Raw genomic sequence first — 13,904 nt, forward strand, 5'->3', positions numbered from 1 at the left:
TCCACCCCACCCTCCTCTGAGGAGGGTTTGTCGTCAGCACCACGCACTCCTCAGTGAGAAAGTGCTGGGGGGCTGGCACACGGCTGCAGACAAAGGTCTGTCCTTGAAGTGGTTGCTGGCGCTGGGCCGGCTGTGGTGACCTTTCGCAGAGGAAATGGGGGCTGTCAGGGAGCCCCCCCCCACCTCCGCACCCCAGGGAGAGGCCACAGTGCGGTGAAGGGGCTGGGAGTCCTTGGGCGGGGTTGCCCTCAGCCGGCCTTTAACATGAGTCAAGGGGAGGGTGGCTAGGGCCAGGGTGGGGGTTCCTGAGGCAAGATTGGACGGCTTCAGGGAGGAGGTAATGGTTTTGTGTCGGGCTTGGAAGAGGGTTGGAGGTCTCAGGCAGGTCTGCAGGCGCCCCCCACCCCGCGCATCGCCTGGAGCACCGGTTGGCTGAGCACCGATGCCTGAGCAGGGCGGACTGCCTCGGTCTGACAGGCCTGGGCTCCGCCTGCGCCACCTGGTGGCGGACCTCGCTGGAGCCCGGCACACGCCCATCATGCGGCCGCCCTCAGGAGGAGGGACTCCGGGACGACTTTAAAGATGCCAAGGAAGGCTCTGTTCTCCCTGGACCGCAGCCCACCACGGCTTGGTAAGGCAGGAGGTCCCCACGGGCCAGGAGGAAGCAAGCGGCCCAGAAATGTCTGCCTGTGGGCAACCGCACCTCCAGGGAAGAGGCGGGGACGCAGACTGAGGGCAGAAGAGCGACGCTGCGCCCAGAGGGCTGGCCCCACGAGCTTGGGGGCCATGCCTGGGCCAACATTTGTCCAGCCAGGGAGGGGGGAGTGTGAGGCCCCTCCCAGGGGAGCCATGGGTTGAGCAGGACCCCGAGAGCAAGCACCCCTTCCTGCTCCCTGCGGGATGATGCCTGTGCTTGGCTCCCAGAGGCGGCTGCTGGGTTCCCTTAACTGCACGCCTCCAGCCACCTTCCCCCTCACGCTGGCCCCCAACCGGACGGGGCCCCAGTGCCTGGAGGTGGCCATCCCCGACGGGCTCTTTCTCAGCCTGGGGCTAGTGAGTCTCGTGGAGAATGTGCTGGTGGTGGCCGCCATCGCCAAGAACCGCAACCTGCACTCCCCCATGTACTACTTCATCTGCTGCCTGGCCATGTCCGACCTGCTGGTAAGTGTCAGCAATGTGCTGGAGACAGCGGTCATGCTGCTGCTGGAGGCCGGTGCCCTGGCCGCCCGGGCAGCTGTGGTGCAGCAGCTGGACAATGTCATCGACGTGCTTATCTGCGGCTCCATGGTGTCCAGCCTCTGCTTCCTGGGCGCCATTGCTGTGGACCGCTACATCTCCATCTTCTACGCCCTGCGGTACCACAGTGTCGTGACACTGCCCCGGGCGTGGCGGATCATTGCGGCCATCTGGGTGGCCAGCATCCTCACCAGCCTGCTCTTCATCACCTACTACAACCACACGGTCGTCCTGCTGTGTCTTGTTGGCTTCTTCATAGCCATGCTGGCCCTCATGGCCGTCCTCTACGTCCATATGCTGGCCCGGGCGTGCCAGCATGCCCGGGGCATCGCCCGGCTCCAGAAGAGGCAGCGCCCCATCCATCAGGGCTTCGGCCTCAAGGGTGCTGCCACCCTCACCATCCTGCTGGGCGTCTTTTTCCTCTGCTGGGGCCCCTTCTTCCTGCACCTCTCGCTCATCGTCCTCTGCCCCCAGCATCCCACCTGTGGCTGCATCTTCAAGAACTTCAACCTCTTTCTGGCCCTCATCATTTGCAACGCCATCGTGGACCCCCTCATCTACGCCTTCCGCAGCCAGGAGCTCCGGAAGACGCTCCAAGAGGTGCTGCAGTGCTCCTGGTGAGGCTGGCAGTGCCGTTGTGTGCCCCAGGCCTGTGAGGCCGGGGCAGTCCCTTGGCAAAGAGGATCGGCTAGGCCATCTTTGAAGGTGAGGGTGCACAGGCCTTCGGGGGCCTGAAAGGGGAATCGCAGGACTCTCCAGGAGGCTGTGCGGAATGAGAAGGCTGGGGAGATGGTGGGGCACGGCCCCCCACACCGAGAAAGGAGGGCCCCCACCCCTCCATCCAGAGACCCACTCCGGGGCTGGTGCCCACACCCCACCCCGCCCAAAGCTGTGGGAAGTGCCGCTCCAAGGACTTCATGACCAGCACAGGAGGAGGTGGGGGCCACAGCGGGGGCTTCACTCTCTTCTAATGCTCTGTGGTGACTGGGGAGCCAGGCTCAGCCCGTCTGTCAGCAGCACATGCATTCGGCAGACACCCCAGCCAGGCCTGCTCTGGGGAACCAGTGGCCAGTATGCAGGCTCCAGGGCCAGGAAGCAGTGCAGCAGTATTAATAAATGCAATGCTTGGTGCAACCTCCTTCCCATCTTTCATGCCTCTTTCCAGAAGTTGCCTGAAGCTTGGGGCTGAGGAGTGGGGGTGTAGTGAAGAGGGGAGAGACTTAAATCCCAGGAGCCAGTCAGAAAACATGGCTCACCTGCCCAGGATATGAAACCACAGCCCCCAGTGTCAGAGGACCCACCTGGGGGAGGGTGAGGAGACCCCAGTCACACCCACTCCATCCTGCGTCTTTGCATTCTGTCTGTGGTGCAAACCCCATGCCAGAGGCCCCCATCCCCAGTCACCTCCATTGTGACAAGACCCTGGCACTGCCCGGCTGCCCTCAGTTGCAACAGAGGCAGGACCATGGTGACCCGTGTGTGACTCTGGCTAGAACATGGCCCTCTCTCAGCCTCCTTATCTGCTGCAGGGTGGCCCAGAGGCTGGGGTCTGCTCTTAAGTTCTGTCCTGCTGGGAGAAAGGTCAGTGCCCCGCCAGCCCTGAGAGGTCTGAGACAAGCTGCCCAGAATAGGGTGTCGCTCTCCAGGGGCTACAGGGATGTCCAAACCCCAGGGGTGTGGGCTGGGTCCTCTCTCTGCCCCCCCAACCCCATTCCTCCACAGACAGAGCATATGCCCTACCCTCTTGCTGGGACAGGCTTGTGGATGAAAAGCAGGGGTACCAGCCAGCCCTGCTGCCCCCTGGCCTGTCCCCCACCCCAGCAGCGCCACCTGATTGTTGGCCTCGGGGCTGGGAGCTGGTTCCCGGCAGGGCCAGCCTTTGCTGGGAGATGGACGATGAGTCAGCCTCAAGCCAGCCTCAATTCCTCTGGGGACGGAGGGGGAGCGGTCCTGGCTGGGAGCCATCCCGCAGGGTGGCAGGTGGGTGATGGGTCCTGTTCGAGAGGGTGCGAAGCTTCTTCCTTCCAGGGAAAAGGACCCCCTGAAAGGGGACAGGGAGGGGCCCCAGGCAGCTGGAAACCAACCACAGGAAACCACATCAGAGACACGTTGTGGGGGAGGGGCATCTCTTGAGAACAAAAGACCCTTTCCAGACTTGCCAAGTTGGGGAGCTTCATGAGGGGAAAGACGGGCACCCCCAAGCAGTGTGAGCACATGGGAACAGGCTACACGCTGTGGCTGAGACCCTTCCGGAGGCTTTTGTCGCTGAAATGTAAGATAGGGCTTTCTTGTAGGTGGTTTCACTCTACCCTCTGACCTCAGGAGACTGATGGTGTCGTCCAGGGTGTGTATCGTGAGTCTCTTCTTTTCTGACAGTGACCTCTCCCGTCTGCAAACACCAACTCCCTACAGAGCTTCTCCCCACCCACTGAATTTCCTTGGCCTCCTTTGGACCAAGACTCCAGGGGCACGAGTGACAGCAAGGAGTCAGACTGACACCACCCCCCAGGCTGATAGTTCTTTGTCTGGCTTGTTTGTGTCCTTATGACAATCCGGGACACCAGTGCTCAGCTACATCCAGCAGCAGCTACATCCAGGGGCGTGTCTGGCAGGGGTACAAAGCACCCAATCGTGCTAGGTCCACTTGGAATGTCCTGGCAGTGCCCTGGGGCAGCAGGGGCAGGTGGCGCCCCACTGCAGAGATGAGCAGTGACAGAACTGCCATAGGAGCCCATCGCCAACTCCTGCAGCCACCGCCCTTCTGACTCAGATGTCTAGGAGTCTTGCCCCAGCTTGCTTTCTTCTGGAGAGAATCTAGTGCCCGCTTCAGCCTTGCCTGCCTCCCCCACCATCAAAGGCTGCGGGCAAAGCTCAGAGTACCTGGTCTGCCCCTTCTCGACAAAGGAGGGGGTGCTGGGGGGCTTCCCTTCTGGCCTTCCTGTGTGGGAACATGGGGTTGGTCCCTAATCAGGTGTGCACAAGAAAGACCCTCCCTGCTGCGCCGAGGGGTGAGGCTCCCGCTGGGGAGGGGAGCAGAAGGCAGTTGGGGCGGGGGCCAAGGGCCAAGGGGGGCTTCTATTGTCCTCCCTGAAGCTCACCAGCCCCGCCTTACGGTTGCGCGGAGCCCGGAGACCCGGTGGCGGAGGAAGGCGGCGCCGCCGCAGCGCGCGGTCGAGCGGGAATGCGCGGCGCGGATGCTTGCTGCAGCCGGTGCCGCAGTCTTCGGCGGCGCCCCGGGATTGGCCGCGCGAGATGACGCCGGGCCGGGCGAGGCGGGCGGGGCCCCGCCTATAAGAGCGGGCGGCGGGGGCGGCAGAACCTCCGCAGCCAGCTGCAGCCGGTCCGCTCGCGTCTCGCAGCCGCCCGCCATAGCACCGAGCATGAGGGAGATCGTGCACATCCAGGCCGGCCAGTGCGGCAACCAGATCGGGGCCAAGGTGAGGCTGCGCGGCCCCGTGTGCCGGTCCCCGCACTGGGCGCGTGTCCCGCGTCCCCAGCGCGCCTCCCGCGTCCCCAGCGCGAGCGGGTCCCGGGGGAGGGAAGCACCGGGGAGGCGTTGTGTGCGCACAGAGGCACCCCAAGCCCGGCTCACCACTGCGAAACCTAGGAGAAACGGATGGGATCGCGTCCCCCCCACCCAATGCCGGCGGGCGGCCGGGACGCCGGGTAGCCCCTGTGCCAGTCCCACCCCGGCCTTTCCGCTGCCCCGCCCGGGTTACCTCGGGCCTGCTGGAGGCACAGCGCAGGTCAGCGGCTCCCTACTTTCTAGCCCCCCCGCCGCTGCAGGTGCAAATGGACGGCGCTGGCTGGGCGTGGCCCTCTTCTCTGGGGTCGCAACTCGGCCTCGGGCGAGATGGGTGGGGTGGACAAGCTCGGGTGGGGCTCCCCCAAAAGCCATAACGATTCCCTCTGCCCTCCCACGCTAGGAGCTTGATGTCCCCCGAACGTTCAGAGCCGCCCCCATTTCCCCAGCTAGCTTTGACAACCCTCAGCTCCCTGGCCCCACCCTGTTCCTTTGTTGGGGAAGGAACTGTGCCCGGACTCAGAATGACCTTGGTCCAGGACTGGACTCTCCCCCGGCGTAGCACCGCCCGGGCCACCCCTCCCCCAACCCCACTTAGAGACGGCAGGTCTAGGGGTCGGTGGTGGGAACAAAGCCGGGCTGGAGGGCGCGGTCCAGAGCTGCTTCCCCGCTAGGCCCCTCCCCTCCATTGTTAGCCCCCCTCACAGATGTCTGGATTGAGGCGCGCAGGCCACGTTCCTCCCCCGCCCCCGCCCCCGCCCCCGCCCCAGGAGGCAGGTGTCGTATCCCTAGGTCCAGAGACGCTGTTCCTTGCCCAAGGTCACACCGCAAGTGGAGACAGAGCCTCTCCGCCCTCCGGCTCCCGGTCCCTGCAGGTTCCCCCCAGCACAAGACTCAGGCTGGGTGGGTGGGGCCTGCTGCCCTTTGTCAGCACCAAGGCCAGGGGCCCGGCGGGAATGGTGTGGAGCAGGTTCCCCAAGGAGAAAGGGGGAGGAGACAGGTCCTGGAAGGGAAGGGACCAGGAAAACCTTCCTCTGGAGGCTGTTGCCATGGAAACCAGGCAAGAACAAAAAGCTAATTACAACAGGGCTGGGGCAGCCACGTGGCTGACATGTAAATTGCAACTTGGGCTCTAGGGTGGTGGCGCCTCATATGGGGGGAGGGCATGGTGGGGAGACACCCTAATCACTGAGGAGACAGCTGTGCCTGCCCGAGGAAGGGAGGTGGGGGAGGGGAGGCCTGGGGGACCAAGGCCTCAAATTAAATCAGGCCTCTGGGGGCCGTCACTGACAGATGCCCTGGCCGGGCAGGAGGGGCCAAAGACTCATTACTGTGGCCACAGGGGCCAGGCCTGCCCTGAGCATCTGCTCCTCTGAGGGTCAGGGGTCACTGACGGGAAGGAGGGCAACCCTAGTTCCATCGTAAGCCTGGGGAAGTGTTGGTGGGGTTGCTCTGTTTCCTTCTGAGGCTGCACGGGCACCGATCGGGCAAAGGCAGGTTCATGCCCAGCTGCAGCCCCAAAGGGCGGGGTGGGGTGGGGTAGGGGTGGGCAGGGGGATGGGGGCAGCTGCCTGAGTGCTGGGCACTGTCCTCTGCAGAGATTTTTTTCCTGCTTTAAGTTCGGTGCCCTTTGGGTTTTCCTCATTACTTCTTATTCCTTTGAGGTTAATTTCCTTAACTCTTGTTTGTTTTTAAAAGTAGTATCTGATGCTTTTTAACAGTACAAAAGAGAAGTGGATTGGGGAGGAGGGGAAGCAGTGAGCAAAGGAGGCAGTCAAGTGGTTTCCTTCTGGCCCCCCTGCCCTGGAGGACCTCCACAACCAGGCTGGAAGAGCTCAAAGCCCGGTAGGGGCATTTGCCTGCACAGGCGCTCAACAGCGGCCTGTGGGCAGGGTCTGGCCGTTTCCTACTCCCACACAGGTGTGGGCTCTTGGCGGAGGGAGACCAAACTTTTCCCGCCAGTTGCCAGCGGCCACTGACTGGTGGGGGCGGGGCAGGGTGCCGTCAGACTGTTACAGGTAGGCTGTTACCCGACTTGGGGGCTGGCTGCCTGCTATGGGAAGGGTCCTGGCTGCGGGTGGGGTCGGGATGGGAGGGGTTATGGAGGGAGGAGGGTAAGTCTGGGCGATCAGGGCTAGGAGAGACTGATCAGGGCTAGGAGAGACTGCGACAGCGTTTATGACAGTGACCAGTGTTGGGCACTGTGCCGGGTGCGTCCCGCACTGCGTCTCTCGAGGTTGCGGTGAGACAGAGTGCTGCCCTCCCGGCGGGGCACGGGTGTGAATCCAGGCCTGTGTAGGCACATCGGGATGGGCGGGGAGCCCCCAGCCCCCACCACGGGGCGAGGAGTCAGGGAACCCCACCCTCCTCCCCTAGCGGGTAGTGCGGTCCCGGAGCCTTTGTCTGCCCCCCCTCCTTGGACGCTGGGCGGTGCCTCGGAGAGACGGCCCTGGCCCTGACAGCCAATGGGAGGAGGGAGTTTCTGGTTTCGGACCCCACCCCCACACGACCCCTGTGGGGAAGGGCGTGGAGTCCTAGAGGGGCTTAAGCCCCAGGAGTCCGGCAGCCCTCCTTCTAGAGCCACACACTCAGCTTGCTTTGGGCTCATCTGTGTGCGCCCCTCTGCGTCCCCGCCCCAGGTGTGGGCGCGGCGGCCGTCAGCACCACGGACAGCGCCGCGGGAGCTACAATTGTGCGTGTGAAATAGGAGCCTGACCTGGACCCTGGGGTCCACGCGCCACTTCTCATCTGTGGTGATGATCATAATCATTATTTAATTTATAATATAGTATTTTGTTGTTTATTAATGTTGTATAATACATGTAATATATTCTGCTAAACTTTTATTAATAATATTTTAAATTGCAATTTATATTCATTTTAACTACAAAAGCTATTATTAACATATGTCCCTTCTAAGAAGTTGAAGCATTGCACAGAAGGCTAAAGTGCCTGTTTAAGCACCTCCCCCTGGTGGTCCCCCTCTTCTGGGTGGAGCAAGTTTTTTTCCCTTATTCTAATCCATTTTCTGTGCATGTGCACCTATGGGTAAGAATTACAGCATCTGTTGTGAGGTGCCCGTTTTTACCCTGAATCTCCTTGCCATGTGCCTTTCCCCCCAAGGATGTGCCTTGGAGATCTGCTCATACCAGTGATGATCTTTTATTGTGCCACAATATTCCAAAATATATTGATTTCTTAAAGTACTTTTTATTTTATTTATCAGTGAATGTGCGTTGGTCACTCAGTCATGTCTGACTATTTGTGACCCAATGGACTGTAGCTCAGTAGTCTCCTCTGTCCATGGAATTCTCCAGGCAAGGATACTGTAGTGGGTTGCCATTCCCTTCTCCAGGGGATCTTCCCAACCTAAGGACTGAACATTGGCCTCCTGCATTGCAGGCAGATTCTTTACTGTCGGAGCCACCAGTGAAGTCCTTATCAGTGAATAAGGCTTGACAAATTTAAATAGGAACCTAAGGACTTTTAACTTGGTGAGATCAGCATTTGCTGAGTGCTTTTATTTGCCAGGCCTTGAGTTGACCACTTGAAGTGAGTACTGTCATCATGTCTACTTTACAGATGAGAAAATGGAGGTCCTGAGAGGTGGCACTCTGGTCTGTTGCCTTCTGGAAGCGTATGCATTCCATCCATGAGTTCCAGAGAATTCATAGATGTATTGGTGGCTGGGCGACTGAGTCACTCTCTGCCATCCCCTCACATGCCATCTCAGGCTCATTCCTTCTCTACAGAGGTTGTGGATGTCCCAGGGCTGTGGGGCCAAGGTCCTGAAGCCAAGCAATGATTGAAAGCTCTGATCAGGCCCCAAAAGCCTCAGTGACACCTCTAATTACAGCATTAACACATACCTAATGCAGGGAGAAAGAAGAAAACTTATCAGTGACACAAATCACAAAGACCAGCTGAGAACTGACCTTTGCCAAAAGTCTCTCTGGGTGAACTGCCAAGATTCCTCTGTGCATTTGATAATAATTACTCTTCATACTTTTTGGGTTTTAAATTTTTAAAGTCTTTTAATTTTTAATATTTTTTTCTATTTGGCTGTGCTGGCACAACCAAATCTTAGTTGCGGCACGTAGGATCTGAGTTCCCTGACTAGGGATCAAACCCTGGGCTCCCGCATTGGGAGTGCAGAATGTTAGCCACTGGACCACCAGGGAGGTCCCTAAAATTAAAAAAAAAAAAAAAGTTTAAAAAATTTTAACTAATCTTTTTCTTTTCTTTTGAGAAGTTAACATGTGCACGTGATAAAAACTAAAAACCACCAAAGAGTGTGCAGGGTAAAAGCCTCTCTTCCCAACCAGAACTGGGCTTCCCTTGTGGCTCAGCGGATAAAGAATCTGCCTGCAATGCCGAGACCTGGGTTCAATCCCTGGGTTGGGAAGATCCCCTGGTTCTAGAAGGAAATGGCAAACCCCTCCAGTATTCTTGCTTAGAGAATCCCGTAGATGGAGGAGTCTGGCAGGCTATACAGTCCATGAGGTCACAGAGAGTCAGATATGATGAGTGACTAAACAACAACAAACCCCATACAGCACTCCCCATCCACAGTGTAACTGGATTTATTCTCACAGCACTCAGACTTCATCTTCAGGCCTTTGGGCCTTCAGGCCCAAGGCCCTGAGACACAGAAGCTTCAGGGTTTGGCCAAGGTCACGCTGGGAAGGGGTGGTCCAGCTTGCAAGTGAGACCCTGTCCTGCCTTAGCCCTGAGAGAAGCTCTGTGGGTTCTGCCCAGGGCAAACAGGGCAGATTGCAGTGCGGTGAGTGAGCCCTTGAAACTGGGGCTGCGGCATCTCAGCTCAGACAGGCTGGGTGAGCCCAGGTGAGTCACTCCCCATGCAGGGCCCTGTGGGCTGAGGCTGCTGCTGTGGGCTGCTCCCAGGCCCTGGCACTGGATGGCCTATGCTTGACACTGAGGTGTTTGCACATCCTAGGCCTGGTCTCCATTACTTACCTTCCTGGGCCTCAACTTTCTCATCTGAAAAGAGGGGAAAAAAAAAAACCAACAACCCAGGTGGGTGTTTGTTACTCACCCCTCATGAAGTGGACTTTCAAGGCCCCTCTCAGCAAGTGCAGAGCTGGGTCTGGGGCCCAGGTCTGTGTCAGTTGAGCTCTGATCCACCCTGAGGGCTCTGGTCTCCATGGACGTGCGTATTTTTTATTATGACAATTCTCTTGATGACAGAACTTGGGGCTCTTTTTCAAAGTCACTCAAAGGGACTAGTACAGGCTTTGGGTCCACACCCCTCATTTTGTACCAGGGCCTTGAGGCTACCGGAGGGCAGGCCTTGCCGGGAGTCATGACCACCAACTGCCCCTTCCTTTCCCTGCAGTTCTGGGAGGTCATCAGCGATGAACACGGGATAGACCCCAGTGGCAATTATGTGGGCGACTCGGACCTGCAGCTGGAGCGCATCAGTGTCTACTACAATGAGGCCTCTTGTGAGTTCCCCTCCTTGACTGGGTGGGGATGGGGTGGGGGCCTTGACTGCTGGGTCCCAGCATCCCTGCCTTCCTTCCCTTGGCTGGCAGGTGTAACCAGAGACTCACAGAATAAAACAAGGAATCCTAGTCACCCATGTGAGATGCAAATGTGTTTAATGGCCATGAGACACACGTAGGGGAATGACCAGGGCTGGGCAGGGTCCCAAAGACCCTTCAGGAGGCCCATGGAGGGTCCAGAGCAGGGGTTATCTGGAGAGGTCAGGCAGGGGCCATTCAGAAGCTGGTGTGAAATGGTGCCCTCAGGGACACCTGCCCATGTCCAGGTGTCACCCATGACCTCCTTGTCACATGTGGTCCCTGCCTCTCTGATCCCAGAGTCTAAGCTCTTAGGTGAGAGCACGAGGCTGGCAGGCCAGGGCAGGATTTAGGAGGCAGAAGGGGTGCCTAGCTTCTGTGACCCATGTAACCCACTCCTCTCCTCTCAGCACACAAATATGTGCCTCGGGCCATCCTGGTGGACCTCGAGCCTGGAACCATGGACAGCGTCCGGTCTGGGGCCTTTGGGCACCTCTTCAGGCCTGACAACTTCATCTTTGGTAAGTTTCCCCTGTCCCCGCCTTCTCATGGTGGACCCCACCACCAGCAAACCCAGATCAACAGAAACGAGGGCAGAGTCACCTCTGCCCACAATGCTGCAGAGCATCATTGAGCTCGCCAATTTGCAGCAAAAGAGTCCCAGAGAAAGGGTTCTGTGCAGGAAATAGACATTTGTGATTTCAGGCAGCGCGGTGTGTGCAACAGAGCTTACAGGATGTTAGAGAGCTGGAAGGGGTCTCCAGAGCACACCAGCTCATGAGCACACTGCATCGCTGTGGTCAGGGGTCGCCAGTCCTCATGCCCATGACGGTGACAGGAGGAGGGCCTCACCCCACTTTCACCTCCTAGAGCTCAGCACCTGATGCATGGGCATGACCCTCATCCCAACCCTGGGCTGCGAGGCACTCAGGGTTGTAGCTTACCCTTCCAACACAGAGGGCTAGAGGGTGGGTGGACCAGAGGGCTGGGTGGACCAGTTCCGCTAGGAGGTCCCCTGAGGCAAAGCAGAGGCAGAAGCTCCAGAAGCTGTGTCTGTGTCCAGATCCCACAGCTCTAGGTGCCGGGGGTGACATCCCCAACACACGATGTGGCTGGCATGAAGAGCCATGGACGTGAGAGTTGCATGCCCCCACTTCATGGAGGGCAAACAGGCACCGAGCTGCCTCCTCGGCTGCTCTCTGGGATGGGCTGTTCAGGCCAGTGCTGGAGCTGTGACCCCGTCTGTATCCCCCCTGCCCTCCCCACCACAGGTCAGAGTGGGGCTGGCAACAACTGGGCCAAGGGCCATTACACGGAGGGCGCCGAGCTGGTGGACTCGGTCCTGGATGTGGTGCGGAAGGAGTGCGAAAACTGCGACTGCCTGCAGGGCTTCCAGCTGACCCACTCCCTGGGTGGCGGCACAGGATCAGGCATGGGCACACTGCTCATCAGCAAGGTCCGCGAGGAGTACCCCGACCGCATCATGAATACCTTCAGCGTGGTGCCCTCGCCCAAGGTGTCGGACACGGTGGTGGAGCCCTACAACGCCACGCTGTCCATCCACCAGCTGGTGGAGAACACGGACGAGACCTACTGCATCGACAACGAGGCCCTGTATGACATCTGCTTCCGCACCCTCAAGCTGGCCACGCCCACCTACGGGGACCTCAACCACCTGGTGTCGGCCACCATGAGCGGGGTAACCACCTCCCTGCGCTTCCCGGGCCAGCTCAACGCCGACCTGCGCAAGCTGGCCGTGAACATGGTGCCCTTCCCACGCCTGCACTTCTTCATGCCCGGCTTCGCCCCGCTCACTGCCCGCGGCAGCCAGCAGTACCGGGCGCTGACCGTCCCCGAGCTCACCCAGCAGATGTTCGACGCCAAGAACATGATGGCGGCCTGTGACCCGCGCCACGGCCGCTATCTGACCGTGGCCACCGTCTTCCGAGGGCGCATGTCCATGAAGGAGGTAGACGAGCAGATGCTGGCCATCCAGAGCAAGAACAGCAGCTACTTCGTGGAGTGGATCCCCAACAATGTGAAGGTGGCCGTGTGTGACATCCCGCCCCGTGGGCTGAAGATGTCCTCCACCTTCATCGGCAACAGCACGGCCATCCAGGAGCTGTTCAAGCGCATCTCGGAGCAGTTCACGGCCATGTTCCGGCGCAAGGCCTTCCTGCACTGGTACACGGGCGAGGGCATGGACGAGATGGAGTTCACCGAGGCCGAGAGCAACATGAATGACCTGGTGTCCGAGTACCAGCAGTACCAGGACGCCACGGCCGAGGAGGAGGGCGAGATGTACGAAGATGATGAGGAGGAATCCGAGGCCCAGGGCCCCAAGTGAAGCAGCTGAAGGGGTGGGACGCGGCTGCGGCCAGGACCAAGTGGTCTGTCCCCCGAGCCATGTAGCCACTGACACACCCCCGATCTCACCCCCACGAGGTTCAGTCATGTCACCCTGGGGCTCCCGAGTGTTTGTCCTCCAGTATTTACAGCACCCCTGCCCTGCGTGAGTTCTCTCAGCTATCTTCCGCCTTAGGTCAAATCCGTTTCCTGTCTCTGCTTTATTGTTAGCTCCAGGCCTGATGTTTCATGTTTTTTGTTGTTTTTTTTTTTTACTGGTTTCTGTTTATATTTGGAGGGGGATATTTAATAAATTTATTGCTGTCAGATACCCATGCCTGGTGCTGCAGTTTTCCTCTTTTTTGAGAAAGATGGGGCCAGGAGAGGTAAGGCGGGCAGACGGGGAGGCCGGATGGAGGCAGGACAAGTGACAAGTGGGAGGGGTTGAGACGGGCCTGTGCTTGGAAACTGCAGGTGTCTCAAGGTGCTGCTCATGGCAGGGGAGCTGCTGGCGGTGGTGTTGGGGGAGGCGGCCATGCCTGGAGGAGCCTCATCCTCAAACCCTAGACGGGCTCTCAGGCAGCTCAGGACAAGCCCTCCAGGGTGACTCATGCTGGGGAACTTTCCTCTGGCTTCTCTGTGTGCCAGACGTTAGAGGCAGGCGGCCGAGACCCAAACAAGTGTGAGGAAGTAAGGAGCTTGAGGATTCCTCCAGAAAATGTGGTGTGTTGGATGGTGGGGGCTTGAACCCCGGGGAAGGGCTGGTTGGGTCAGCAAGTTGTGGCCACCGCACCTGGGTGCAGGGGTGCTGGGAGTGAAGTTCTGGCCCCATATGCCTTCTGGAGATCATTTCCATGGCTGCAGGGCACCCAGGGTCCCACAGATAGGGGCAAATCTGGCTGCCCCCTCCTCCTACAGAGAGAGAAGTGGAACCCAGAGCTGCTGTCTGCCTGGGGCCCAGGTGAGCATGCACAGAGGTGGATGAGCCTCAACCCCAGTGCCCTGGGCCTCCTCATACCCTACCCCTAGAAGCCAGGACACCCCTGCATGCCCCCCTCCTGGGTGGATACCTGAGCAAAGAGAGGCCAAAGGGGCTGATCTGGACCGGGGAACAGAAGCCCCGAGAGGGTCTGCATCCCGGGCTCAGGCAGGAGCGGATGCTCTGGGCACCTGCTCCGTGCTGGGCGGCTTGAAGTTCACTGCACTGCTGGCCCTGGAGGCTGCCAGCTTTCAACCCTGGAGCCTGTGCGGGGCCC

The 13,904-nt window shown here is 59.4% G+C and overlaps 1 protein-coding gene across 1 annotated transcript; it reads left to right on the plus strand.

The window, feature by feature from the left end:
- The first annotated feature begins 300 nt into the window (after window positions 1-300).
- LOC122691459 (tubulin beta-3 chain) lies at window positions 301-12,979 on the plus strand. The gene is made up of 6 exons (XM_043898000.1): window positions 301-1,853; window positions 2,126-2,172; window positions 4,330-4,673; window positions 10,116-10,224; window positions 10,713-10,823; window positions 11,574-12,979. The coding sequence occupies exons 1-6, from the start codon at window positions 901-903 to the stop codon at window positions 12,647-12,649; spliced, it is 2,640 nt and encodes an 879-aa protein (XP_043753935.1). The 5' UTR covers window positions 301-900; the 3' UTR covers window positions 12,650-12,979.
- Window positions 12,980-13,904: the final 925 nt, after the last annotated feature.

Source organism: Cervus elaphus, chromosome 4, assembly GCF_910594005.1.
Source record: "Cervus elaphus chromosome 4, mCerEla1.1, whole genome shotgun sequence".
NCBI classification, from domain to species: domain Eukaryota; kingdom Metazoa; phylum Chordata; class Mammalia; order Artiodactyla; family Cervidae; genus Cervus; species Cervus elaphus.